General features: G+C 46.4%; 2 protein-coding genes, 1 long non-coding RNA gene and 1 pseudogene across 4 annotated transcripts in view; 2 read left to right on the top strand and 2 right to left on the bottom strand.

Moving 5' to 3' along the window:
* The window catches only part of LOC123151146 (polygalacturonase inhibitor 2-like), a 44,761-nt pseudogene extending 40,973 nt beyond the window's left edge, over nucleotides 1-3,788 (top strand). The window contains exon 2 of the transcript XR_006475521.1: nucleotides 3,112-3,788. The product of XR_006475521.1 is annotated as a polygalacturonase inhibitor 2-like (transcript). The remainder of the gene's footprint in view (nucleotides 1-3,111) is intronic.
* LOC123151147 (uncharacterized) lies at nucleotides 57-1,184 on the bottom strand. The gene is made up of 2 exons (XM_044570904.1): nucleotides 312-1,184; nucleotides 57-204 (listed from the first exon to the last, which is right to left on the bottom strand). The coding sequence occupies exon 1, from the start codon at nucleotides 1,177-1,179 to the stop codon at nucleotides 412-414; it is 768 nt and encodes a 255-aa protein (XP_044426839.1). The 5' UTR covers nucleotides 1,180-1,184; the 3' UTR covers nucleotides 57-204; nucleotides 312-411.
* A 4,387-nt stretch (nucleotides 3,789-8,175) lies between the features above and the next one.
* On the bottom strand, nucleotides 8,176-11,846 carry LOC123150992 (pyruvate dehydrogenase E1 component subunit alpha-2, mitochondrial). Its single transcript, XM_044570788.1, has 8 exons — nucleotides 10,932-11,846; nucleotides 10,763-10,842; nucleotides 10,269-10,346; nucleotides 9,312-9,407; nucleotides 9,152-9,223; nucleotides 8,944-8,997; nucleotides 8,780-8,845; nucleotides 8,176-8,549 (listed from the first exon to the last, which is right to left on the bottom strand). The coding sequence occupies exons 1-8, from the start codon at nucleotides 11,614-11,616 to the stop codon at nucleotides 8,505-8,507; spliced, it is 1,176 nt and encodes a 391-aa protein (XP_044426723.1). The 5' UTR covers nucleotides 11,617-11,846; the 3' UTR covers nucleotides 8,176-8,504.
* A 10,979-nt stretch (nucleotides 11,847-22,825) lies between these two features.
* On the top strand, nucleotides 22,826-23,778 carry LOC123150050 (uncharacterized). Its single transcript, XR_006474926.1, has 2 exons — nucleotides 22,826-23,208; nucleotides 23,295-23,778. It is a non-coding gene; the product is annotated as an uncharacterized lncRNA (long non-coding RNA).
* Nucleotides 23,779-23,848: the final 70 nt, after the last annotated feature.

Here is a 23,848-nt window from a genome sequence, read left to right as displayed (position 1 = left end):
ACTCATAATTTTCTTTGTCCAAACATGAAACGCTAATTAAGTTTCTATTACATGAAGGAACATAAAGAACATCTCTAAGTAGAAGCTTGAATCCATCAGCTAACTCCAAGAGATGTCGCCGACAGCTTCAACTTCCACTTTTATTTCATTGGCTACTTCAATGCCTCCTTCTCTTCTTAGCGTAGTCTGGGTCGAATGGAATCCCTGTAAGCAATTTGCAACACGAACAGTTTCCCCTGAGTCAATCCACCAAGCAGATTTCGAAAATTGTGTGTACAAGGATTCATTAACTAAGGAAACAATGTTGTTACCTTGCTTTGCCATTAAGGACTTCATCCAAACAGGGCAGTCTTTCTTGTAATGCCCGGTCTGCTTACAGTGGAGACAAGTGTCTTTGTCCACTGGGAAAGACTATTGCTGACGCTGATGCTGATGGGGAGCTTTTCCTTGTGGCTTTGAAGGAGAACTTTTGTTGTTTTGATTGTAGTTCTTTTTCTTGTGGTCCTTCACATAGTTGAGTGTTCCACCATGTGAAGCTTTTAGTCTGTCCCCTTCTTGAACACACATAACAATTGTCTTTTCTATGTCCCATGTTTCAGGTGACATATTATAATTCATAACAAAAGTTTCAAACTCCTTTGGCAGTGAAGCCATGACCAGGTGGACCAGGAGCTTTGGTTTGATCTTCAGATCCTCATCCATGGGCTTTAACTTTGCTGTCATATTGCTCATCCTCAGGATGTGCTCTTTTATTCCACCACCTGTGTATTGTTCTGTCACAAGTTGTTTTAACACCTGGGTGGCATATATCTTTGAAGAGCCAGTGAACTGGCTCTTTATCTTTGTCAGCAACTCTGCTGCTGAAGTGCACTCTGCAATGGAGCCCACAATGATGCTCTCAATTGTATTCTTTATAAAGGCCATGCATTTTTTATTTGCATTGACCCACTTTTGATTGTCTATGATGTAGGACATCTCCAAAGGAGCATAATCCCCCCTCTTTTTATCCCATGCAGCATCATCATCAGTAGTCTCTCTTACCGGCTCTGTAGGTCTGACCGGCTGTGGTTCATCCAGAACCCAGTCCAGATCAGCACAAACAAATGTCAGTTCAACTTTCTTCCTCCACTCAGTGTCGTTGTCACCTCTGAGTGTCGGAACTTCTTTTAGGCAACTCATCAAGTGAAAGCCTCCTGAAATCACAATTTAAGTGACATCAATATAACAATCATATGCTTTAATCTAACGTTGGTCAAATTAAACATATAATTGTCTATGCAATTAGATCTATATTACCGTTGGGCAAAATACTAGAAATAAATGCACCTTTAAATTTCAATAATAAAACATGATCATGTTATTAAACAACGTTGGTCATAAAAAATAACATAATCATATTTATTTTAATAATCACTTTAACATGCTCTTAAAAAACTTAATACTATATAAACTTTTATTTTCTGTGTAAAAGAGCATTAATTAATTATTTACGCAGCGGAAAAACATGAATAAAAATTTACGAACTTTTTAATCTTTACAGAAACTTTTCTTTTACAAAATAAAAGTTCATGAACTTTTTTATTTTCTTTATAAAAAAATTCATGAACATTTCTTTTCTGAGAATTTCCTGTTATCATTTTCAGTAATTTTTACTGTATACTTTTCTATTTTCTAAACAAAATTTTCATTGGAAAAAATTGCACAGAAAAAACTATTGTAAATCTGCCCAAAATATGGACAAAAGCACTGGAAAATTATATACAGAAAACAGCAGCTGAGCCCCTGCGTCGGTCTGGCGCGCGAGGCCTGCAGCGAAGGAAAGCGGCCCACGGCCTGCTCTCTGAGCCGCTCGCAGCCTGCTCAGCGCGTCAGCCAACCAGAGCCCAGCCGTGCGAGTCCACTTTCGGCCCAGTGGCCCATCCTAGCGCTAGGGTTTGCATCATAGCCGTCGGAGTGGATCTGACGGCCACACGTTCGTTGCGGGCGAACAAAACCGACCGAAACGGCAGGGGTGAGGGGAAACCCTATCCATTTCCTCCCCTCGCGCACCGCTCGTCTCTCTTTGTTCTCCCCGGGCGTTGTTGTCCCGTTCACCGGGCCGCCACGGTACTAGGCCGGCCGCCGGCCACCAGAGACGGGGCTGATAGCCACCGCTCCCTCGAGCTCTCCTCCCTCCCCCTTTTTCTCTTTGCGTGAGCCTCCTGTGGCAGAGAGAGAGAGAGAGAGAGAGAGAGAGAGAGAGGAGCCTGTCTCCGATCTGTCTCCTCGCCCGGTCTGTGATGCAGCGGGGTCGGGGCTCCGCCGGCCGCCGGCGACGACAACGCGCCACCGCGCCGCCCGAGCACTCTTTTCCCCTTCTTTTCTTTTTACTGTCTCCATCCACCACCTCCCCACAGAGGGAAAGAGAGGCAACTGCCGCACGACGGCGACCTAGATGGACGGAGCGGCTGCGCCCCTACCAACCCCTTCGTCGGTCATGCGTTCCCCTTGTGGTGAGCGCGCCGCTGTCGAATGGATCGGTGGTGGTGATCTTTGCCCCTGAAAAGGGGTGGTGTTCTTCTTCTCGATGCCTCGGCTTGCCGATGCGCATCGAGATCGATAGGAACGGCGCGGCCTTGTGGCGACACTACTTTTTCTGTTTCCTTGAAGGATTCGTTCTTTGCCCTGTCTAGGGTTCTTGGGGGAGGGGATCTCTATTTTTTTCTCTGTTTTATCTTTTTTACCGAAAAACATCTAACCAAGATGGCCTGATACCATTGATAGATCCTATGGATCGTGGTAGGCTAGATCTTTCCGGTAACCTACCTTCCTTGGGTGCGGATGAGCTCGATCCAGAGCCGTCCATGGTGATGTAGGGGCCGGTGATCGTAGAGGGATCGAGATGGAGAGGTGGCAGTGGTGCTTCCCGTGAGTACTGCGATTACCCTAGATCGGAAAGGGATATCTGTGGGAAGTCTGGCGGCGCGGTGAACCTCGTACCGTGCGTCCCGGCCCCCACCTCTTTATATATTGCAGGTCACAGGGGCCCACTAACCATAGAACGGTTGGGCGCCCCCGATCAAGGAGTGAATAGATCAGGGCCCGATGGGCCGTTGAGTCCACTCGGTGGAGAGATCAACCTAATACAGAGAACTCACCCTCTCCTCCAACTTCCTCTCCGGCACCATCCCGGCGGCGCTCGGGGGCCTCCGTTACTTAGACTCCATCGACCTCAGAAACAACAGCCTCACAGGCACCATCCCGCCACTCTTCTCCAAATCCACTCTTCTCCCAGTCCTTTTGCTCTCCGACAACCACCTCTCCGGCTCCATCCCAGCCGAGTTCGCTGCAGTCGGCTTCCTGCAAGTCGACCTCTCCCACAACGCTCTCACCGGCGACGCGTCCGTGTTCTTCGGCAGGACAAAGGAGCTGCAAAGCATTGACCTGTCCCACAACGCCCTCAGCTTCGACCTCTCCGGCGTGGAGTTCCCGGAGGAGATGCAAGCCATGGATGCGAGCCAAAACGCCATCCGCGGCGGCATCCCAGCGCAGGTGGCGAATGTAACGAACCTGCGGCAGTTCAACGTGAGCTACAACAAGCTGTGCGGCCAGGTTCCGGCCGCCTTGGCGAGGTTGGATGTCTACAACTTCCAGCACAACAAGTGCCTCTGCGGCGCCCCACTCCCAAATCCATGCAAGAAATAATTTAAGCATCGTTTATGTCAACGGATGCCAGACCAGATGTATTTATGTAATCTTTGGATGAATAATGTGCTGAAACAAAGCCAAACGCATATGCGATTTTAGTAGCTCTTGTTCCGTCTATTTATCTTTGAACTCTGCTACAAGGCACACACATTTGTTGAGATAAGAATGGAGTCTAAAATAAACCTCAACTCTGCTACAAGGCACACACATTTGTTGAGATAAGAATGGAGTCTAAAATAAACTTTGAGGTTGTAGGTACCGACGCAAATAAATCCTCTCCTCTAAGGTGTTCAAAGATGCTCTAGCTCCTCAGAAAATAGCGCTAGTACAGAGATGTTCGGCAGGCAGCTCTGCTCCCTATTCATGTGGAGCTGGGCAGGGGACCAGGAACGAGCGAGTTGGCATGGGCACGCGGACCGTTTTCACTTAGGCCCTATTTGGTTCCAAATAAGTCACCAATTTATAAGTCGAAAAATGTAAAAGGTGACTTATTTTGCCAAACAGACCTAACTTATAAGTCACGCCAACTTATAAGTCATAAGTTGCTTCACCCAACTTAAAACTTATAAGCCATCCCCTTTTGCATGAGTCCCATCACCTTTACATAAAAAACAAGGTGGGAGGGTGTGCTCAGGTGACTTATAAGTCAGGTGACAACCAAACAGACATGACTTATAAGTCACTGGTTTTAAGTCACCTGACTTATTGGAACCAAACAGATCCTTAGCGATTTCTCAAAAAACTTAGCGGTGGCAGTTTCTTCGTAAATCTTATCAACTCCTTGATATAAGGATCTGAGATCTCAGAAATAGCAGCTCCACATTTCTCACCTGTAACCAGCTCCACTCCCCGTTTTCTACTCCACGGAATTTACCTGTTCGGTGTCTCCACCAACTCCAGGAGCGGAGTTGAGGAGCGGAGAGCATCCAAACACGCCCTAAATCTCTGAATTTGATACCCTGTATTTACACATCCCAGGCAATCCCGGCCTTGCATGAGTAAAATCTTGTTTAGTCTAATAAGAAATGCACAATCCCAGCCGGGATTGATTGTTACTCTTGTTGACTACATTGTCGTACTTGTCATCTCTATCTTCTATCCCGAGTCTTGTGAGACAGCGTCAGTTTGCATCGATTGCATCGATGGCACTGCCAAGCAACTACACGGCCCGGCACAACCAAAAAATGGCCCCGATCGGAATCGAGCCATCCAGCGTGAACTGCCTCCGGAGAAACAGGATCGTCACGAGGCGGAAAGAAAGCAACTGCGGGTTCCCTTTGCGAGCCGCCGCCGCCGCTGCTGGTTCCCTCTCCCTCCGTCAGCCGCTCCGGCGGCGGGAGGAAGGGGGGACCTCATTTGTGTGTCGGATGGGTTCTCAATAGGGTTAAGATTGAGGGAGTTGCCGCCGAGGCTGCTGCGGCGCAGTCGCGTCTCCATTCTCGTTAAGGCAGGGCTCTTGCCTTCGTTTAGGAGCCAACAGGGTAAGGGATCCCCAGATTTCATCAAGGTCGCGGGCTATGGTGTCTGAAGGTCAACCGGTACTGGCTTGGTTGGTCCTCGGATGGGTGATGATTGTGTGGAGACAGAGATTCTTCTTCCTCATCGTCAGTATGATTTCTTGTTGCGTCTCTTCCTCCTTCTTTGTGATGCTATTGGAGGGATATCCTGGTTTGCTCGAGTAGTTGGCGCGACTGCAGCGTCAGAACCGGATCCAAGTTCTCTTCCATCTAGAAGGGGCACATACATCGATACTCAAAGCCACAGATGGCGAAGGCTAGTGCAGGCGTGTTGGATGCATATGTATGTCCATATCTTTTCGGCGCGGGAGTGAAGAAAAGGAGGAGCAGCGCGGCGGCGATTATATCATAGTTGAAGATGATGGTCTGCTTAGGTCTAATTGCAGATGTGTGTGTTGCAGAGGTCTTCTCGTACGTTTTAGGGATGATGGCATAGAGCTCCAGAGATCTTCGTATTTTACTGATTGTTTTAGGGCGCCCTTTATTATTTTGATATTTGTTCGTGTGTTAGAGCGCACTTGTATGGATCAAGGACTTTGTATTATTTTATTATTTGAATACAAGCATATTTTCTCAAAAAAAAACTACACGGCCCGGCAAGAACCCGACAGGCCTGCCCTGGAGTGGGGAGCACGACCCAGGCGCCAGCTATATGGTGGTAACCCTACAAAAAAAGCTATATGGGTGGTTCGGCCGAACCTATTCACCACGGAAGCCTTTCACATGCATGAAAAATATCACGTACTAGCACTGCTAATGTAACGAACCAACCTCTGGTTGAGATGATTAGGTGAACAGTGATATCCCCAACCCACCAGGGTTTAAATCCTGGTGACTTCGTAAAATCTCAAGATGATATGCTGGCTCAGTCTTTCGGAGGTGCTCATAGGGGTAGGGTGTGGGTGTGTGCTAATGTAAGGATTAGTAGTTGAAAGAAATTAAATAAAGTGGCTTCCGCCAAACATGTTAGGAGGTCTCAAAGCCTTCAACTAATGCAAAGGAAAAAAAACAGTGAGCAACGACTTTCCGCGCTCCATACTGAGAGAAATGAGGGATACGTAGTGGCTTTTAATTAACCAGATGATTGTCAGAACTCCCGCAAAGTTCCCTCTTATTTGGATCCAGTTTGCGGAAAAACGAACATCCAGACATCCATTCTTAATTTCACTTGAATATCGTTCAGTTCTGCTTGCAGGCAATGTTGATTGCCAATTGTGCATTTTATCTCAAAACTAAATGTACTAAACTGCCCTTTTAACCAAAGGGGCAAGTTGTAATCTTCACCATGATTTACACCGTAAGTCGTAAACTTTCTTATCTTAAGGGGTGTACAAAAGAATAACTCTCACGGACATCAATAAACCTACACGCGCGGACGATTATGGAGGTTTTACTTAATCTTTCCGACTAGTCTCATCCACAACTTTCAATCCCAAGCACTCACATTAGCCAGTCCGTTGATCCCGTGAACCTAGCATTGCTTGTGGTGACATACTAGCATCGAAAAATCATGATTTAACCTCTAAGAACAGCCAGAGTACTGGTGTACTACATACTCACTCAGATTCAAAAATAACTGGAGTTCTAAGTTTGTCCAAAGGCAATCACGGCTCTCGCGGCCTCGTCGACCCTGCGAGCGACCGGCCGCGCCCCTCCGTGCCTCCTCCTTGAGCCCTCCCCCTTCCCTCCCTCCTTGCCGCCGTTGCTGGCATTCGGCGCTGGCGGTGGAGGCCGCTGGATATTCCCCTCTTGGGTTGCGCTGACGCGGGGCGGGGCGGCTCCGCGAGGTGCTCCTAGGCAGCGGCGGGGCTCTCCGGTGTGGTGATGGGCGATCTATTGGGCGGCGGCGGGGCTCTCCAGCTTGGTGATGGTCGATCTACTGGGCGGCGGCGCTGCCGTTGGCGGCGGAGTGACGCGGCGGCGTGATCTGGCGATGCCCGCTGGGCCCAGATCTAGGCCCTTCGGGCCCCATCTGGATCTGAGCGGGCCGGCGACGGGGAGGGTCGTTTGCGTGGCTTCCGGGAGGCGGGAAGCGTTGATGGGCGGGTGGCTGTTGGCGGTGCTGGTGCCGCCCTACTGCAGTGTGGCCGGCGGGGCTTTGCGGACCTGGCCGGGCCAGGGGTGACCTGGTATGCACTGTTGCCGCGTCCGGACTGCGACCGCGACGGTGTCGGAGGCACGGGCCTCCCGCACGACGGCGGTGGAGATAGTTCTCTCTCGCGCGACTTCGATGTTGCTGCTCCCGTCACCTGGTGCATTTCTCTCTATGCTCTTGGCCTCGTGGTGGTGATCTCAGCGAGGCGGCGTGGGTGGCGTCAAGACCGTTGTGGTACATGCTGGCGGGCGGTGAGGGGGCTGGTCGGCTTCGACCCGGTTGGACTGTGGGGTTTGGAGTGCGGGAGAAATCCCTTGCCGGCTCTTTCGACTCCGATGTGGTGACACCTACAGGTGCCGCCATCCCTTCTTGAAGGGTGTTGAAGGTATCCATGCCTCACTCCGTTTCGCGTGTTAGAAGAAACTCTAGGACACTTTCGGGCAGCAGCGTTGTTGAGGTCGCATCCTTTTTTGGAGGTGTTGCTTGGTACGCGGTAGATCGAAGTCTTGGTTTGTGGTAGGTCGATTCCGGAGGGCGCAGCGTTCGCGGGTTATCCGTACTTTGTCGAGTTGCCGTTGTTGGCATTTCTTTCTTCTTCTTTATTCTTTCTCTTTTCTTTTGGCTTGTTGTGCTTCTCGCCCAAGCAATTGCTATGTGATCGGTGTTGGTTCCTTTGTAATACAAAGGCAGGGAATCCCTTTTTAGGTAAGTTTGTCCAAGTTGGACCAACTCTATAGAAAAATTTCCTATGATTTACAACACCAAATACAGAACAATACGAAAATATATGGCATAAAGAATTTCAAGAGACTAATTTCATGTTCTAGATGATAACATATTTTTCTATCAACTGGAACAAACTTAAACAAGTTCGACTTGAGACAAATCGAGAACTTCAATTATCCAATTATGGAATGAAGGTAGTACAAATCAACTGCATCTTGCAAAGTAACTCATTTCGTCATCGGTCATCAGCTTTGCATGATCTGTTAATCGACAGAATGCCTTAAGCAGACGACACCAAAAATTAAGCTGCATAGCCCAATTGAGATCCACAATAGACAGGGAAATGACTAGCACAATGCGGTACAGAGTCCGATTGTTCATGCGTCTCTATATACAGACTTATTTAGTGACAGAAGGTTACGGAAGAACAGTTCTCACCACCTTCCTGTCTGACAGAGCCAAGCTTCTCGTTTGGCAGCCTACGGAAGAACGGTTCTCACCACCTTCCTGTCCACCCCAAAAGACTGCATCATGGCGAAGAGTTGGTTAGTTAAGATGCATTATCATATACAGTTCAGAAGGTTACTCGAAGCTAAATTGGAACTGTCAAGTCTACTCCATTGTCAAATGAGGTATAATCTCAGTAAGGCACTTGGAATAATAGTGTGATTTCACATTTTGAAAATATGACATACATGAATCGGTTCTATATGAAAAATAATACTGAAGCGTATCATCATTGGCATCTGCTTACCTCCAGACCGCAGTCATTGACATATACATTCTTGAACAGCTCGGACGTATCTGGCATTGGGCTTTCCTGCAGGTATTGAATTGTACAAGGCACCTCATGAGCACAATTATTTCAAATAAATTGAATAACTTTTAAGACATCAGACGTGTAGCTGCATTTCATACCTTTGCTTTGGCAATTGCAGTGTCAACTTCCTTCCTGATTTCCTTCTCCATGTCCTAGAAGAAAGAATAGATTGTCACAGTGAAAAAAAGAGCATGCAGCTACTTAAGATTTTCTGCATTGTGCAATCCACCAAAACAGATACTATGAGATATCATTCTAGGTCATATGCTTTCTGATACTTAATTTTTTCTAGTTACAGTGCCATACCTTGAGCTCCTGGACTGTTGCCAAGTCATGGGTCAATAATAGCTTTCTGACCCGCTCAATTGGATCACGCTCCTGTTATATCATGACAAACAACTAAGCTCAGAAGGTCAATCTTTGGTAGAACACAAAATTCAAGCAGAGAGTTGCCAGCAATCTTGACCTGTCTTATTCCTGCAATCTCATCTCTAGTGCGGTAAGTGCTGCCTGGATCTGACATAGAATGACCATGGTATCTGTATGTGTCCATCTCAAGAATCTAAAACACCAGGAGAATACACAAAAACATGTTACCCAGTAGCTATCTTCCAAAATATAATCTACAGGGAAAAAGTTACTACAACATGTAACATCGCATTTTATAACCAGAATGAAAATTCTATCATGCTCTTTTAATGGCCAATTGAGAAACTAGACAATTAGAAGTACACTGAGTACGATTACACTTGGTACACAAGATCGCAGGTGCAAAATCAGCACTTCCCAGGGAAGGGGGAGATTCACTAACATAAAAGCACGAGAAGCCAGACAAACAATCAACAACTTGTAACATGGGTGAACTTTCCTCTCTTTTTGTTTTGTTCATGGTGACCAAATATAGAGTGATCCACTATAATAGACAGTGTGCATATCTGTGGTTCATTCTTTAAAATCCATATAAATCATAACAGGTAGAAAAAACAGAAACACCTCCCCTAGCCATGCAAAACCAATTTGATGGATCTCACAAGTACAAAAACTACACAAGGGTACGCCCCCCCCCCCCCCCCCCCCCCCCCCGAAGCTAAATGAACAACAATACAGTGTGAACAATAACAAAAATGGCATGCTCTTAATGTGTCAACTAGCTATCAACACTGAACCTGTACATACCAGCTAATCTAGTAGGGCATTACTGAAGCAGGGCAGCAGTCAATCTTAAGCTAGCACCAGAAAGACACATGAAAATTCAAAATTATCAACGGTTGCTAGCTATTAGTGTCGAACCAATCCAACAGAGGAATTATCAACCAGCAGCGTATTTGAATTTCTGACCCAATCCATCCCCGATGGATCCCGAGAAGTACACACACGCACAGGATCTAGTCAGTAGAAAGTGACAAGTTTCCTGAATACTTACAATCGGTCCATTTTCAAGAACATGTTCTTTGGCAAATTTACAAGCCTGCTTCACCGCAAGAAAATCCATCCCATCAACCTGCATCAAACACAAGGTATTAAATAATGAAAATCCACGACCAGCATCCAGCTTCAAAATTTTCACTGGAAACAGGACACTTCAATGAAAGAACAACTGAACCTATTCAGTCTCAAGCTGATACTAGGTGGTGTGCTGTTCATCTATAAGAACAACTGAATCTGACAAATACAAACATAGTGTGGTATTCGGTAGTCCAAGAGGACGCGAAAATCAGAACGATTAGCTGCTCTGTTTCATCATATAATCCATATGGCAACATGAAAGATAACGGTGTAACAAAGCACCGAAAATAAAATTGCATTCAGTTCAAATAAAATTGCATTTAAAGTTCTCATCAACGTCAATTGAGCAGTTCATTTCATATGGACAGCAACTCTAAGGTAAACCAAACTGACAAGAGTCCGAGTCTGTACCTTCAATCCGGGCACATAGTCCCCGCGCTTGTAGTACGCGGGGCTCTTGGAGGCCTTCCACTCGGCCGTCCCCATCCCATCTGAACAAATCCAACAGTTAATTAATTATAACTGGAAATTGCACTGACGAACACTCTGAAGAATCTGAAGAGTCTGAAGAAGCACTGACAGTGGTTGTTCTCGCAGACGAGTATGACGGGCAGCTTCCAGAGCGCGGCCATGTTGAGCGCCTCGAAGAGCTGGCCCTGGTTGGCGGCGCCGTCGCCGTAGAGGTCGAAGGTGACGGTGCCCTCCTTCCGGTACCGCTGCGCGAAGGCGAGGCCGCAGCCGAGGGGCACCTGCGCGCCGACGATGCCGTGCCCGCCGTAGAAGTTGGCGTCCTTCTTGTAGAAGTGCATGGAGCCGCCCTTGCCCCTGGAGCAGCCGCCGACGCGGCCCATGAGCTCGGCCAAGGCGGCGACGAGGTCGCCCCCGCGGGCGAGGTAGAGGCAGTGGTCGCGGTAGGCGGTGATGATGGCGTCGCGGCGGGTGATGGCGGCCTCCATGCCCACGGCGACCGCCTCCTGGCCGTCGTAGAGGTGGCAGAAGCCCCGGATGAGCTTGGCCTTGTAGAGCGAGTCGGCGGCGATCTCCGCGCGCCGCATGAGCGCCATGTCGCGGAAGGCCGCGGCGAGCTCGCGCGGGGTGGTGGACACGTCGCGCGACGGCGGGTCCACGATGTGGGACGTGAAGGGGACCGAGGTCTCCACGGTGAGCGGCTCCGTGGAGTCGGAGACCGCGCGGGCCAGCGGCAGCAGCGGGGACGCGCGCTGGGCGGCGGCCGGGCTGAGGCGGCGGAGGATCGCCGCGGCCATGGCGGGGGTTGCTCTGCTCGCCCTCGCCGGGTTCAGGGGAATCTGCGGGATTCTGTGACAGGGCAGAGGAGCACTGGGCGGGCTGGAGGGGACGGGAGCGGAGTGGAGCGTCGACGAGGTGGTTGGGGAGGCGGGGCAGGGGCGTGTGGCGCCGCCGCGTGGTGCGGATTCGTGGGCGCGCGGTGGCGTGGCACGGAGGGGTGGGGCGCGTGGCGTGCCGAGCGTCGACGGGAGGGTGGAAAGGGCGCCAAACAGGAGCACGTACTACTCGCGTTTTCTCCGTCCGTGCGCGAGCGATCGACGGTCCAGCTTTGCGCCGACGGCTACAGCGGCGCCGTATCACGGGGACGCTAACGCCGCAACAGGAGAAAGCGAGATGCGGTCGGCGTCCATTATGGCAGCACTTGAGCGCCCGTCGTGACGAGTTCGTGACCCCACGATCTGTCAAGTACGCACGACGTTGAAGCGGGCGGTTCCGTTACGTGATTCGGGCGTACAGTACGAACGGTAGGCACGGTTTCAGGCAGTGAGTAGTGGAGTACGATGCACGTTGTGCTGCTCGGTTGATCCTTCGAGTTTGCGGAGAATCAAACCTAACCCGTGACCGTGAGTGAATCGCGACGCTTTATTAGTAAAAAGTAGCAGTAAACAAAGGAGCCAAAGGGCACAGGTGTCTCGCCGGTGAAGCGACCAGAGAGTTCCAACGGCGACACATGGTCGTCCTCCGTTGGGCTCCGGCCGGCCGTCGCTCTCGAGCTGCCAACTCATGTTGTCTTGCCAACCGAGGTTTGATCAGTCAAAAAAGGCTTTCTATTTCAATTCAGCCAACTTTTTTAGCCAGCTCTGTGACGTGTGGGACAACTAGCTAGCGAGGAGACCCCGCAACAGAGTGACTAGTGGTTATGTTTGAAGTAAAAATGTAGTTGAGTCACTTATTTTGGGACGGAGGGAGCTAAAGTTAGTACAAAATTGAGTCATTTATTTTGGGACGGAGGGAGGAGTATTTATCTCATTCACCCATGTTTTTTTAATTTGATTATATAGTTTGTATCAATTATATCTTTTGAAAAAATGTCCGGTTGACAAAATATTAGTACTCATGATATTTAAATCTTCAAATTAAAATCAGTTTTGGACATGTTTGAATTTTTTCAAATTCAATTTTTTTCCTTGCATGTTTTTATTACTATCGGTACTATTTCAGTTGGATATCGGTACTATTGCATGTTTATTGGATATCGGTAATATTTCATTTGGATATCAGCCTCGACCCATTGTTCGAATGGATCAAAATGGACAACTGACTATATTGTATTCCCTCTGTTCGGAAATACTTGTCATCAAAATAGATAAAGGAGGATGTATCTAGATACATCTCTTTCTATCCATTTTGATGACATGTATTTTCGGACGGAGGGAGTATATTTTTTCGTTTGGATATCAATACTATTTCATTCAGGTTTCATTTCTATTTTTGGAGTTTTGAAATAAGTTTCAGATCATTTTATTTTGTTAAATTACTTTTCATAGTTGGGCTGAGTTCTAAAAGTATTATTTAAAAAAAAGCTCTTCTATACAATTTCATTTATGTGTCATTGCTATTTTAAATGTTTTCATCACTATTTCATTCCATAAATCATTAATGTTTCAGCTCAGATTTGATGCTATTGTGCTGCTGTGGTACTTGAGGAGGTACTCCACTTTCCGCTGGTAACTTGGAAGTGAAAACAAGTTGGTTGAATTTTATTTAAAAAATGGAACTAGTAGAAACCATTTTTTTCTAAAAAAGAGAGCACGGCAGGAAAAGAAAAGGGGAAACGGACCGGCATTTAGAAAAGGAAAAAAGGCCAGCCTGGCCAGCAATCACCTTGTAAATGGGCCTCTACTTCCTCGGCTTGTTGGGCTTTTGATGGCCTGCTCGTGAAGAGTGAAGAAGAGCCGGTGGTCAGGAGCCCACGAGGGCGCTCTCGGAGACCCCGTTGACCCGCTGCGCCGCCTCCGGCCGCGCCCGCGTGCCATAGTCTCCAACCGACCATGGCTCGGATGTGGATTTATCCTACTCCCTCCGTCTAGGTGTGTAAGTCACCTTACGAAATTCATATTTTCCTAAAACCTTACGGCGTGGAACATTAAATTCTCTTTGATGCCCTCCCAGCCTCGTTCACGAGGGTTCTCTTCCCCCTCGATTCCCTCGTTCCTACCCCGTGGAAACCACTGCATGCAACGAGCCTGTACGTTGATTAGGCAAGAGCTGTTTTGCATGCAATTACATGGGCCTGCATGTAAAGCTGAAAAGGCATCCTAGTAATTAGCGGTTAAATGCTGATTTATTTCTCTTTGTAACAGCGTTCTGATTGGAAGTTTACCTCGTCCCGCTGCTCCTCTTTGTCCAATCTAAAGTCACCTAGGTTACGCTGCTACTCTTAAGATGACTTACACACCTAGACGGAGGGAGTAACTAGTTGCGCGCACAACTTGTATCTCTGCCGTCGATTCAGGGTGCTGTCTAGTCGTCCTGCCCCACCATGTTGTCAGCATGCACTGTATTTCCTGATCATGTGCTATTCTATCGTGCGTATAAGAGGTTGTATTTGAACTGATGCGGGGCCACTGTCCTATAGATTCCTCTGACAACGTGTCTTGTAGTGCCACGACCTATGGATTCCTCTCTCACCGTACTGCGCTTCTCTTTATCCTTCTATGCTCGTGTTTCGGTAGCATGCAAGCCCATGAAATAATGTTTGTTACGAATCATCCAGCTTGTTAGTTAGCACCGGACACGCAGTTGTTTAATCCTTCGATGATTATCTCGTATCACATATTTTTGTTATGTTAGATATAAAGTTCTTCGATCGCGATGCCGAAAGTTCTTCGATCGCAGCCGTTTTCAGTGTGCCGCATAAATTGCCATGGATTCTACCATGCATGTGATGAACAGATAGCTCCTCCCCCGGTAGATGCATCCCTTGTCACCCTTGGACACTCCACCACCAGTGTGTCATCTCATTTTTAAATGGGCACCAGCTTTATGACTGACATGCATCTCGCCCATGCTTTGGCCGTATCACCTTGTGCAGTCAAGTTGCTTCCAGGGACGGAGCCAGAAAATTTGTTCATTGGGTTCACTCCAGACCTACATTTTATATAGCTTTATTTTGGTTTGCCAAAGTATGTACCAACTCTCGAATTTTTTTCTTATTTTTTGACTCTTCTGACTCATCATGGCCTCGAAAAGTTAAGCCTTAATGCAACAAGTATCTCAATGAATCAATGAAATCATTAAGCCAGATTCGATTTTACTTTTTTGTATGGTCAGTTTGCTTATCAAGAGCAACCTGAATTGACTGAACTTGATTCATCAAAGCAACACATCTTTCTACTATTACATTATGAAAGCTAATAACACTACCCTTACCCTCATGAGTATATAGTCTGCTTTTCTTGTTCCAACCGTTCTAGCCGTTAATTGCAAACGCACCAGTCCCAGCTTATCCCTCGTCGTAATCTTTGAAAAGGTAGCCGAAGAAGGCCTAATTCACTTTATCATTATACTCAAGTCAAGGACACTACTCATCAACAATCTAGATTAAATCTCCATTGAGTATCTCCAATCTCCCTCTGTGGATAATCAAAATCAGACGATGGCCTATAAGGTCCCCTCGTTAAATATTTGCACCTTCTCTCATCTTGCTTCTTTGGGTTTCTTGTGTACTCCGAAATTCTCATTCGATCATCCGTATCATAAGGCAACTCATCTAAGTTAATTTCTGTATGAATAGTAGGCTTCGGGAGACTTAACTGCAGTGACATTCGATGCACTTTGCCTAGGTCTAATTGATGACCTCGATGTGCCTATATCATTATCTTGATCTAGTGACCGATTTCCTTTTGAAAAATACCGCTCCATAAAGTAGATCAATCAAAGTGCATGGATTTCTTTATAAGACTAGGGCAAAACAATCATTGTTGTATTGGGCTATTAGGTCATCAGATAGAACATAGACAAGAGAGAGAGAGAGAGAAGATGCGGCAATGTAATCTAATTACCTCAACTTTTGGGATTTAATTGTTGCCGATGTCGATCTGCGGCTGCCTGCTTGCCATGGTCATGCGGCGGTGGCCGAGTCGCCAAGCAACACGAAGAGGCGAGATGGGAGTCAAAGAAACGAAAAGACGAATGATGAAAAAAAACAGACGATAGATGAGGCGTGCCGCGTGTGGCTGCATGTTTGCGTGACTCACGGACTCATGGTTTAGGCATGTGAATGGATTAGTGGGCTGTTGCCTTTGGGCCCTTTGTTCCACGTGAGGTATATTTGTTGGGGTCAGACAAGATATTTTACTGGGTTCATGTCGCGTAAATACGTATATATACAAACGTATCAAGCAAAATTCATTGGGTTCACTTGAACCCAATAGCTCTACGCTGGCTCCGCCGCTGGTTGCTTCGCAGCGCACTTTGCTAGCCAAGACGCTTTTTGGTATTTTTTTGGCCGTACCATCAAATGTGCGGTGATCTCAAGTTGCTGCGCAGCGCACAGTATTTCGTTCGCCACGGATACGTTTGGTATTTTTTCATAACATTTCACACGGAAGTAGATCGGGGACCCAAATTTAGTATCCCAAAATTCAGATTTTTTTTTATTTTTGGGTATTTTTTATGATTAATTTTTATATAGGGCTGTGGAGCACCCAAGAGCTCCTGTGTATTTTCCGTATATTGTTACTATATACGGAAATATTTGTCGAAGAAATAGATAAAAATAGATGTATCTGAAACTAAAATATATCTAGATACATCCATTTTCACGACAAATAAAAAATAATCCGTAAAGAATCTAATGAAATTAATTTGATGCTTCAGATGTTAATATTTTTAATAGGCTTGATCAAACTTAAACTGGGCTGACTCTGTGCAAAATCCGAAACTTCAATTCGTAGTTAAAGGTGGCGCTACGAATCCTTTGTAGTTGAAGTTCTTCTACCTTGGAATGAAGATAGTATTATAATATTTTGGACATGCCAGCGCTTCATGATTTGTAGTTGAAGTTGATGAGATCCAACTCGGACTTCTACCTTGGCAGTTTATATCCTTAGTTGCAGGCCTTTTGTCGTAGACATCGTGATCATTGTAGAATTTGTTTCCAAAGAGCCTGACTAACATGACCAATCACTATAGCATTAAAGTTACTGGTGGTCGAGAGCAAGAGGCATGCATCCACGGTGATATGTGATATAAAGGTTAGTATCCAAAAAGCCCAATGAATGGAAGTTTTCAAGAAATTGTTATATAAATGCCCTCTAGATGAATAACCACACTATAAGGAAAAGTCCTTCGTCGAACACCATATGAGTGTCCGGTGCTTTCAGAAAAGTCCTTTGTGTTTGAACACGAAAGCACCAGACATGCTATCTTAAAGTTTGTCATGCGGGGATCTATCCTTGTGCAGTCGCCGAGTGAATTATGTAAAGTCCTTCGTGTTTGTACACGAACGCACCGGGTATGCAGGACTAAAGTTTATTAAGTGGGGGACTTGTTGGAAATATTAGCACTTTTCCGATTAGACTTATCCACGAGTAAGCAGTAAGCATGGCATAAAAGGTATGCATCTCATAGCAATACCTAAGCATACTAGCACGTACAGAACATAGAATCGAACCTTCTATGAGCAGCACATATACGGCTAGCATAAGTATGAGTAAACGAGGGATGAACAGATCATACCCTCCGGTTGGCCAAGCCAACGCGGCGGCTGCAGCAGCAGCCTCGGCGTCGTCCGTGGCCTTCTTCTTAGCGGCGGCGTCGTCGGCCATGGTGTCGATGCAGAGGAAGTAGTGGAAGCAGAGGCGAACAGAGTTGGGGACGGATCGGGAGCAGTCGCGTCGAGACGCTCCCCAAAACCTCATTGCCGTTCTCCTGCGCAGGATCTCGAATGACAGGATTCCGGAGGCACCTGCTCTCCCGACCGGCCTTGCACGCGGTCGTCGGGATGGTATCGCCGGAGGCAACACAGAGTGAGGAACAGTAGATGATGGCTAAGTCACACGAGAGGGAGTGAGTCAACCGAACCGGGGGCGAACCCAGGACAAAAATGACCCGGGGTCCCATCTCTATCACATATATGTCGATCTCATGTAATTATGTAGATAAAAGTAACACATTTATAACAAACAATATACCAAGAATACAATATAACGTTGAATATGCTTATGAGAGATCTAAAATAAAGAGTTTCACTTGAAATATTAGTTGATAGCAGGAAATTGAACGTTGAAGAAGAACAAAAGTGTCCAGATTCTGGATAAAGTATCACCGATGACAAGAAAATGCAACACTAGATCTTGATTGCCTACAAATCAAAAGAAGCAAAACCACTTAGAAAAATATTAATTATAGTTGTGCAATAATAAGTCTGATAAACCAAGGGATAGACAACATGTTTTCTTGTCTCCGTTTTTTGAGAGAGCTCACAAATATTACTTAAACCAGAGGAGCGATCATCTTGCTCGGACACAACAATGTAAAGATGAAGGTGATGTCTAAGGTCCCTGAGTTCTCCATCATCAAAATATTTTGGATAAAATTTAGCAAGACTCATCAAATGCACTATGTTGAAATCACGAAATAATTCATTTGGGCTCAAAGTCGCCGAGCAAACAAGCAGTTCATAATTTTTCTCCGTGAAGCTATTATCAAATTCTTGAAGCAACCAATCAATAACATCATTAGAACAATCCACTTAAGAATAAGTACAAGGTTGAGAAGGCCCATTGGCCAAATATTTCCTTCTTACCAAATCTTGCTGATTTGGATGGTACTCATCAATGCTTCTCCTTTTACCTCGATCAATTTTTTTTCCTTCCCAATTGATCTCTTCTTCAGCTTGAAATGAATTCCTTGTATTATTGGCAGAACTCCATATCTGGAGGTATTATTTTGTCCATGTGGTGATGGCGGGGCGGGACATTAATCCCGTTCGTGCGGTGAGGCATTACTTTGTCCATCTGATGGTGGCGAGAAAGAGACATCATTCTGATTATGTTCGTGTGACAGACCAACATTTTCATCTTGCACTGAGGTTCTCCTCTTTTTTAGAAACCTTTCAATAAACCGAGCTTCACCTGAAATTTGTAATTTATTCAAATAATTAAAATTTGCAAGGAAGAAAAGAACTATGAATCATGTGTACACACAGAATACTTGAATTGCAATTGCACGGTTGTAACATAAAAATTATTTGATATTGTGCTGCCGTCCTAGAGTGTTGCAATATTGGTCTCCACTCGGTGCGAAATTATTTAAAATAGTCCAATTACCCAATACAATCAAAATCTTTAGTCTTATTCAGTAGCCCTAATTCCCTAGGGTTAGAGAAAAAAGCAATAATTAGAACCGGATATGCAATAGAGGCTGAGGCAGACCTCATTGGGTTTGGGGACTGATGCAGCGTACCTGTTCCTTCTTTTCTCCGCTGATTCGACGACTCGCCGTGATATGGCGATAGGCGGCGAGTACGGCGTACGGGGGGATACGGACGAAAGCCAAAGGTCAAGGGCCCAGAGCGCAGCATGTAGCAGACGAATAGGAAATCACGTATGGATCTATTGATCGATCGATCTACTGCCGCGCATTAGACAGGTTGGACTGGGCCTTCGTCACGCGCTGGGCTGCACTTGAGTTGTGCTGGGTGGAGTTGTATGGGTGTCCCTCTAGAAAAATTAGGGGTGTCCCAGGGTACATGGGCTCTATAGGTATAATGTAAGACATTTTTTTACCCGGTGTCCTGTGCTACCTTCTGGCACAACGTGGGCTCGCCCCTGAACCGAACTAGGTTACTTCACTGGCCAGAGCCTTCTTATATAGTCCGTAAGAAAGAAAGTCGTGGGCCTTGCGGGGGCCCACGACTGAGTCGGCCCACTCCCGGCAAGGGAGTCGTTGTTCCCGGCAAGCGTCGCACCCCGGCAAGGGGTCGACGAATCACGGCAACGAGGGTCTCGGCAAGGGGTCGACGAATCCTGGCAACGCAAGTGAGCCCACAGTCCAACGTCTTGGACAATGGCCCACATGTTAGCGACTCGTTAATTAATCCCTGATTAATTAATTCATTCCTGAGCGGCAAAAATAAGTTTCGGCTCGGCTCATTCCCGCAATCCGCAACCCGTGGCGCGCGCCTCGTGACGAGGCGTGGCGAGACGGACGGCGGAGGAGGAGGAGCGCGCGTGTACCACTCCTCTTCCCAAGCTCCCAATGGCAAGTGGTAGAGCAGCCCTTATAAAGGGGTCTCAACTCTCCTCAACTAGCAAGGTGGGACTAAACTTTCCACCACCTGCCATCTCATACATGGGCCTCAAGATTAACCAGGGATTAGTGTCTTATATGGGCCTAAGCCCATCCATAATCCAATAGGACTATCTTTGTGCAATCGCCCGGTTCTTTTAGTAAAGTCCTTCGTATTTGAACACGAAAGCACCGGGCATCCTATATTAAAGTTTGTCATGCAGAAAACTATCCTTGTGCAGCCACCCAATGAATTATCTAAAGTCCTTCATGTTTGTACACGAACGCATCGGGTATGCGGGATTAAAGTTCATCAAGCGGGGACTATCTTTGTGCAATCGCCCGGTGCTTTCAGTATAGTCCTTCGTGTTTGAACATGAAAGCACCGGGCATCCTATATTAAAGTTTGTCATGCGGGAAACTATCCTTGTGCAGTCGCCCAATGAATTATCTGAAGACCTTCATGTTTGTACACGAACGCACCGGGTATGCGGGATTAAAGTTCATCAAAAGGGGGCTATCTTTGTGCAATCGCCCGGTGGTTACAGTAAAGTCCTTCGTGTTTGAACACGAAAGCACCGGACATCCTATATTAAAGTTTGTCATGCGGGAAACTATTCTTGTGCAGTCGCCCAATGAATTATCTAAAGTCCTTCATATTTGTACACGAACACACCGAGTATGTGGGATTAAAGTTCATCAAGCGGGGGGCTATCTTTGTGCAATCGCCCGATGCTTTCAGTAAAGTCCTTCGTGAACACGAAAGCACCGGGCATCCTATATTAAAGTTTGTCATGCGTGAAACTATCCTTGTGTAGTCGCCCAATGAATTATGTAAAGTCCTTCATGTTTGTACACGAACACACCGGGTATGCAGGAACAATGTTAACTCTTTTTCTAAAGTCCTTCGTCTTGAGCCATATGAGTTCTTCATCTCGAACCACATGAATAATGTTCATGGGCATTCACTCCAACTATTTGATGAAGTCCTTCATCCCGACTCATATGAGCTCCAGATATGCTTAAGTATCATAGCGTGGTTGATCATTTCCACTTCTTGATAAAGTCTGATGGGTAATAGGGTAGTTTTATGGGTCCTTTTGTGCTCAAGATGAACGACTTTATTAAAAAGAAATTATGTGCACTTTATCAAACTACTCACTAAAGTACTTCGTCTCGAATCATATAATCTCCGGATGTGCTTAAATACCGTGGCATGGTCGAGCGGTATCATCTCTTGATAAAGTCCTTCATCTCGGATCAAAAAAGCACTAGTCAAACGTAAGTAGCGTAATGGAGACGTCTATCTCGGAATAAATATGCACTAGTAAAACATGAGATAAGATCCTTTCATCACTAGACAAAGGAGCACCATCGATACTGAACGACGTTGTATGACCATGCCTATACATTACTGCACGAGTCCTCCGTCCGATACTGAACGCACGAGATGGGAATGTGAGTGTGAGAAAAATCATTACTGTATAGTGCCGGCGAATTTGGCCATGAACTATGAACTCCTTCCATTTGCCCCGACCACGACGCTATGTCGGTTTGTTATCGTGTCTGTCACACGGTGCCAAGATTCAGGCCATTGGCTAGGACTAGATGCTATAATGGCCAACGCACCTGCACCGGAGTTGTCGTCCCTCCACTATATATATCACAATCAAAAAATCAACTGGGCGCCATCATCTCAAAAATCGCGACCTAACCGTCACAGTTGTTGCGCGGTCTTTGGTAAGCGACACAATATGTCTTATATGACTTGTATGACTTGTAACCAGGGGTTATCACGGCACTAATGGAGGCTCCTTGTAACTGTTGGTGTAGAAGCATTACTATATTGGAGACGTCTATCTCCTTGGGACGGCATTGTATGACCATGCCTATACATTACTGCACGAGTCCTCCGTCCAATACTGAACGCACGAGATGGGAATGGGAGTGTGAGAAAAATCATTACTGTATAGGGACGCCGCCGCCGTATTGCGACCATGGCGAATTTGGCTATGAACTATTTACTCCTTCCATTTGCTCCGACCACGTCGCTATGTCGGTTTGTTATCGCGTCTGCCACACGGCGTCAAAATTCGGGCCATCGGTTAGGACCAGATGCTATAATGGCCAACGCACCTGCGCCCGGAACTGTCGTACCTCCGCTATATATATCACACACAAGCAATCATCTGAGCGCCATCATCTCAAAAATCACGACCTAAGAGCATCTCTAGTGGCTTGTGCAAATGGTAAAAAATGTTTTCAGTGGCTTGTCTATTGCGTCGTCTAAAATTTAGACAATGTCCAAACTAACTACCCGACGTTCACATTTAGACAACCAACCCACAATGTCTAAACCAAAAATGTTGGCTCATGAGCTAAGCCATTCACCAATTCGGAGCAATTGGAGGACGTCGGCAGGGAGGCGGCCGCGCCAGCGTTGGACACGGAGACTGTTGCGCCTGGACCGCCGCCTCATCAAGGTTGAACCTGTTGCTATTGTTTATTTCTCGTAAATTATATAGGGTGTTGCTAGTGTTGAACCTAAAATAATTTCGCGGCTGGTTTATTTTCTCCTTTATATGTATTGCGGATGAAAAAAATAAATGAGAACAACTCAGAAATGACCAACATAAGATTTTTAGAAAATATAGATGCTAAAAGATACTATTAATATATATGAAAGAGAATATAGACATCATGTATATAGACAATCCACTGGAAAACTTAGGTTATCTAAAAGAAAATCTTTTTACACCATTTTGTATATGTAGATATAGACTATCAAATTTAGACAGGCCACTAGAGACGCTCTAACCGTCAAAGTCGTTGCGCGGTCTTTGGTTGGGCTGCCCAGTAGCTAGAAACAGGAGGAACACTAACCAGGGGTTGTCACGCCAAGATAGATTATCTCCCGCATTTTTTTTTTCCAAAGAACATTACATACCCGTCTCATACTGTGGTATCTAGCAGTACCAGTCTCCCCCTCCCCCCTCCCACCACCAAACCACCTCACCCTCTCCCACCACCTGAAGCCGTAGCCACAAGATCCCCTCGTCCTCCCCAACCCTAACCCTATCTCTGATCTGAATCTTTGGTTGGGCTGCAGGCTTGTTGTATCCCAGATGGCGCGCTCGTCCTCCAATGCTGGAGATGTTGGCTACTATCCCAACCCATCTCCGATTCCTTACCGTGAGCACGCGCTAGCATATGAGCCAGCTTCGAATTGCTGGTGCGAAGAGAAAGGGGCGAGGAGAATCTCTTGGACCAACGCTAACCCTGGTCGCAGGTTTCTGAACTGCCAAAAATCTCGTGTAAGCATTTGTTTGCATCTATCTTGTTCTTGTTTCTTGCTGAATCTATCTCTCCCTCATATAGTTGGCAAACTTTCTTTCCCCAGGACGGAGGTTGCAAGTGGTTTGATGACCCTACTACACCATTCCTTCGCCAACTTTTGGTCGATTTGCGTGACACGGTGCACAACCTGCGGAGGGAGAACGCTCGGCTCAATTGAGTCAACGCGGACCTTGAAATGGGGATTGAGGAACGAAGCTCCACTAATATTTCTTTGCGGGATGCATTGCGCAAGACGAAGGAACGAAATAAGGCTCTCGAAGAAAAGTTGGGTAAGACTGAAGCCCTTCTCAAGGAAAAGGCAAATGGACAGCAGAAGCGGATGCTTTTTAGTGTGATTTTGTTAGTGTTCCTCCTGTTTCTAGCTAGCAAGCTTGCAGCTTAGTATTTATCAGTTGTTGTTGCCCTGCTCGAGCTGATGTGCTGTTCGTGAACAATTTAATTAATATTGTGCTATCCGCTACCAATTCCTTTTGTGTAATCTGAAGAATGATGTTTATGTTAAGCAAAATGTGTCTATTTGGGGTGCACTGTGTTCTATATGTTTCAGTTTTCTCAAGTCTCAACCCATTTCATGTGGCAGATCAAGGATATTGTGTC

This window comes from Triticum aestivum, chromosome 7A (assembly GCF_018294505.1).
Source record: "Triticum aestivum cultivar Chinese Spring chromosome 7A, IWGSC CS RefSeq v2.1, whole genome shotgun sequence".
Classification (NCBI taxonomy): Eukaryota; Viridiplantae; Streptophyta; class Magnoliopsida; order Poales; family Poaceae; genus Triticum; species Triticum aestivum.
This window is presented reverse-complemented; position numbering and strand designations above follow the sequence as displayed.

Excerpts from the sequence above, each read along its gene's own strand:
- LOC123151147 (XM_044570904.1), bottom strand. The coding sequence starts at position 1,179 with ATGAGTTGCCTAAAAGAAGTTCCGACACTCAGAGGTGACAACGACACT.
- LOC123150992 (XM_044570788.1), bottom strand. The coding sequence starts at position 11,616 with ATGGCCGCGGCGATCCTCCGCCGCCTCAGCCCGGCCGCCGCCCAGCGC. Across the intron at positions 9,408-10,268 it reads TTCTTGAAAATGGACCGATT|ATTCTTGAGATGGACACATA; the intron begins GTAAGTATTCAG and ends CTGGTGTTTTAG. Across the intron at positions 9,224-9,311 it reads AGATTGCAGGAATAAGACAG|GAGCGTGATCCAATTGAGCG; the intron begins GTCAAGATTGCT and ends ATGATATAACAG.